The 4,879-nt window shown below is 47.5% G+C and overlaps 1 protein-coding gene across 1 annotated transcript; it reads left to right on the top strand.

Moving 5' to 3' along the window:
* Positions 1-676: 676 nt before the first annotated feature.
* Positions 677-4,186, top strand: LOC121917956 (neural cell adhesion molecule 1-like). The gene is given in 4 exon segments (XM_042444071.1): positions 677-956; positions 2,371-2,487; positions 3,381-3,726; positions 3,728-4,186. Coding segments are annotated over 4 exon segments (1,152 nt in total). The 5' UTR covers positions 677-711; the 3' UTR covers positions 4,172-4,186.
* The last annotated feature ends 693 nt before the right edge of the window (positions 4,187-4,879 follow it).

A 4,879-nucleotide genomic window follows, 5' to 3' on the forward strand; every position in this document is an offset into this window, starting at 1 on the left:
ACAGAATTGGGAAATGAGTTAAGAGTCAAAATCTAATTGGACTTCCACTGCAAGAAGCTTGGAAGGAATAGGTTGCCCGCATCCAGCCACTTGGCTTCCATGGTACCTTGTCTTTGAGATGAAGGTTGACTTCCTCACTACCTGGGCTTATATTCAGTGCTAGGCCTGTTGCCCAGGTGTTGCCCACACCTCAGAAGGATTTCCATGGGAGCCATGCTAGTCTAATGTTGAAAGAACAGCCCAAGATCCCAGTTAATCTAAAAGATACACATTTTATTTGACCGCCACTTTTGTGGATTGAAGCCCACTTCATCAGTGGGATGTTCAAAGCTCAAATCGCTTTGCAGAAACATTGGCCTTTGGGTTGCCAGAGCACATTGTCATCTGCATTAAAATAATTGCAAGTGGAATTGATTGGGGTGATACTTGGGTGCAAGGCATGGCATCTGCTCCTTTGTGTCCCATTTTGGACACTCTTGACAAACAAGAGCCAATGTCTTATTCCTTCACCCATTCACCACCATCTTTGCAGTCACAGGTGAGATTTGATCCCTTATCTGCTATGCTTTCCAGAAAGGAGGCTTTGCGTGCCTTTCAGGGGCAGAGGATTTTGGGACCCAGTGATCCCATAATATTCACCCAAGCAAACTGGAAAGGAGAGAGGAGGGGGTTGGTGTTCATAGGTACAAGAGTCATGTCTCCTTGCTAACCATGGTGTTTTCTCCCCTTTCTCTCTTGGTCTCTGAAGCCAGCACAAGCCCGACGTCGGGACTGGGCACTGCCGCCATCGTGGGCATCCTCATTGTCATCTTTGTCCTTCTGCTGGTGGCTGTGGATGTCACCTGCTACTTCTTGAACAAGTGCGGCCTCTTGATGTGCATTGCCATCAACCTGTGTGGGAAATCCGGTCCTGGTGTGAAGGGAAAAGACATGGAAGAGGGCAAGGCAGCCTTCTCGTGAGTAACAGGAAACATGCATTTCTTTGTAAGGAGAAAATACACCCCCTGAAAGCCTATACTCTACATCCATAGGGCAAAACAATGTCTGTCTCTCTGAGCTGTGGACCTTCCTCAAGGAGTTGTGAGCAGAGGAAGTCCTATTAGTGATCCCCCCTTGTCCCAAATCGTATACTCTAGCTGACAGTGGCTATTCCAAATTCTTTCGGTGCCATGCTACCTGAGATCTGTGAAGTCGAAGGCTTTCACAACTAGCATCCATAATTTTTTGTGAGTATTTTGGATTATGTGGCCATGCTATAAAAGAGTTTATTCCTGATGTTTTGGCAGCATCTGTGGCTGGCATCTTCAGAGAATGCTGATATGGATGAGAGTGGGGTACATAGTCACACAGTATATACATATACCCCACTCACTTCCATGCCAGCATTCTCTGAAGATGCCAGCCATAGATGCTGGCAGAACATCAGGAATAAACTCTTCTAGAACACGGATGGCCTCATAGCCCAAAAAACTCAGGAGAAACTGTCTGAGATCATTTAAACTGGAGATGCTGGCACTGAACCTGAAACATTGACCATGCCTGGTGCTCTCTTTCTAAAACAGTGAGCTTTGAAACATCAAATTTCATCTACTGGAAATATTGTTATTCTTCCAGCCAAAAAGAGCACAGAAAGGAGGGCAAGATTTTGAGATCTCCAGATCTCTTCATTGGGTGAGGTGTTGCAGAAGGAAGGGTCAGAAAAAGGGGGAGGAGAACAAAACTAGACATAGCCTTAAAACCCTTAAACTCCCTATGTTGTCTTGAATTGTGATAGATGAGGATGAGTCAGTAGCTTCCAACATGCCTCTGCCAGGAGGTGTACTGTGGTCAGAGGACAATTGGGGTTCCCAACCTTTTTTACTCACTGAGCCCTTATTTCTATGGTGGAGCCCTGAAGAGGCCTGCCCTATGTCTTACAAGTTAATGGTGTTTGGGAGTATATATAAGAATATATTCTTATTCTTTAATTTCATTCAATTTTTATTTCTTTCATTTTCCTGGAGCACCTAAGAGCTCCTTGGCGCACAGGTTGGGAAACCCTGGCATAGATCATCCTTACTTTAGTATTCAGTGATAGAGCTTTACTCTAGTAACTTGGGAGATAGGATGAGAAAGCTGCCTTCATGCCTGAATCATATGCAAAGGGATCTTATAGCACCTGAAAAAGAAGTGGTAGCATGAGGTTTCATAGACTTGATCTCCACATCTGAGGAAGTAGACCTGGTGTATGAAAGCTTATGCTACGATTCCTTTACAAAATTACTCTCAAAAATGCTATAAAATCATTCTGTATACTGATAGTCCAGACTAACATGTCTGTGTCCCTGAATTTCAACCTTAACTATTTCTCCCTATCCTATCCTCTTACAGGAAAGATGAATCAAAAGAGCCCATTGTGGAGGTGCGAACAGAGGAAGAGCGGACCCCGAACCATGATGGAGGCAAACACACGGAACCCAATGAAACCACACCGCTAACAGAGCCAGAGTAAGTTGAGTTTGGGCAAAGTAGGTGGTTACTTGGGTGTTGTCCTGGATCCCCCCAAAAAGGAAGCCAAAATTGCTGTTCGGTCTCCATCTACAGAAGTAGGGTGTTTCTCTGCAGTCCCTCTTGAATGTTTCCAAGTGAGATAGTTTTGGAGCCAGATGTGCTTGTGTATGTGTGTCTGTGTGAGAGAGGGATTGAGAGAAAGACCCATCCATATGAAGTGAGGGCTAAGGTGAAGGAAGCCCTCAGGAATGGTAAGGAGGAAATCAGCCTTGATAAATCTGAAAGCAGCAGAAGACTCAGGAATGCTCCACAAAAGACTTGTAGGTATGTAAAGATGGGCACATTTACTGTGGTTTAAGTTTATATGGACTCATTTTTTTCCCGATAACAAAGAATTAGCTTAAAGTGGCAGCTATGTGTGATTCAGGGCTAAGAGTGGGCAAGATATAAATGGTACGCAATCCCATTTAAATGATATTGAAATGCAAAAAGTGTTCCCACTGACCATCCCCATTGAAGAGTTGAAAAAAAGAGTTTTTGCCAATAGACTTGCATCCTTTGAAAAGCAGTGTGTTGAGGAGGCACAGGGGGTTCCTCTCTATTCAGGTAGTGATCTCAAGACCCCCTCCTTGTCCCCAGAGGTCCTTCACATGGGCTAACCTCCTGCCAAGTAGGCTTGGCACTCTTCTTGTCTTCATGTCCTCTCTTCTTCTCTTTCTTCGTGCGTAAAATAACCGCATGCCGTTCCTGCAGTTGCACTGACTCACCCGGCTGCCTGCGGCTTTCATAGCCTTCATTGTCTCTTTCTCTCTTTCCCTTCCTTTCTACCTTTTTTCCTTCCTTCCCAACCCCTCCCCTCTTTTCTCTTTTACTTCCCATCCTCCTCACAGGCACCCAGCCGATGCCACAGCAGCCACCGAAGACATGATGCCCTCCGTCACCACTGTCACCACAAACTCTGACACGATCACTGAGACCTTTGCCACTGCTCAGAATAGCCCCACCAGTGAGACCACCACCCTCACCTCCAGCATCACCCTGCCAGCTACGCCCATGCCAGACTCCAATTCCGTGGCCCCCGGCCAGGGCACACCCTCAAAAGCGGCTGTGGCATCCTCTTCGCCCCCATCCTCATCCACCCCTGCCCCCAAAGTGGCTCCCCTGGTTGACCTCAGTGACACCCCTACTTCTACTCCCTCCTCCGGCAACTTGTCATCCGGCGTCCTTTCCAACCAAGGGGGGGGTTCTGAGTCCCAGCTCCTCTGCCAAAACCTCAGAGGCCCCCAAGGGCTCCGTTGCAGCCAGCAAATCCCCCGCCCCGCCTCCCCCACATCCAGCTAGCTCTCCGGCTTCCTCGGAGCCCAAGCAAGAGGCTTTGGCCTCCAAAAGTCCCGAAAAGGATGCCACACAGACCAACGCAGTGAAGAGTCCGACAGAGGCGGCTAAGAACGGTGCCAACCAGAAGGGGGAATCTGCCACTGTGAACCCCACTCATAACGAGGACTTTAAAATGGACGAAGGGAGCTTCAAGACGCCAGACATTGACCTTGCCAAGGATGTTTTTGCTGCGTTGGGCACAGCGGCCCCTGCCACGGCTCCCGGAGGCCAGGCTACATCTTCTGCTCCGGAGACGTCCACATCGCCAGCACCTGCAAAGACAGAGTATGCCTCCCCCCTTTAAACTCCTCTTGTTGACGTGCCATGTCTCTTTGTTGTGCCATGCTGTGTTTGTGTGCCGCTTCTGTGTGTTCGCTTCAAATTAACCTGCCTGTGCTTTTTTGCAAGCTAACCTGACTATTTTAACAATGCAACAGAAGGTTTGGAATCCAGGTGTCACGACTCCCTTTTGCCTGGTGACTTGGGACAGAAATCTTCCCAATCTTGTCGCCATCATCTCCCTAGCCTGCCCTGCTCTTACTCTTTTCCCTATTTTTCCAAGAAGCTGCTCCTTATAAGTTCATGTTTAGGGAGCTCATTTGGGAGAGATACTAGATAGCTTTACTTTAGCTCAGGGTTGGCTGGTTTGAACCAAGTTGGTTTAAAGCTTGGGTGCCATAACAAACTACCATTCCCAGGATTCCATAACACTGACCCTTGGCAGTTAAAGTGGTGTCAAACTGGGTCATTTCTGCAGTGCGGATGTAGCCGACATCTCAAAAGAGCTGGCTGGTTGGAATTGGAAAGGGAATTCTGCAAAGGAGCTTAAATCTGGGATGTGTTTTTTAAAAAGTACCACATTGTCCTTTAGAGCAATATTTCCCAAACTATCTGATGTGGGACTGGCATTGCCTCCCCTTCCCAATGTGCCACGTGCCAGTACCATATTTGTGCCCACTAGCTACCATTGTTTCTTTCTTTCTTGCCTGGGGACTCACCAGAGACCTCCAGC

This window comes from Sceloporus undulatus, unplaced genomic scaffold (genome assembly GCF_019175285.1).
Source record: "Sceloporus undulatus isolate JIND9_A2432 ecotype Alabama unplaced genomic scaffold, SceUnd_v1.1 scaffold_2071, whole genome shotgun sequence".
NCBI classification, from domain to species: Eukaryota; Metazoa; Chordata; class Lepidosauria; order Squamata; family Phrynosomatidae; genus Sceloporus; species Sceloporus undulatus.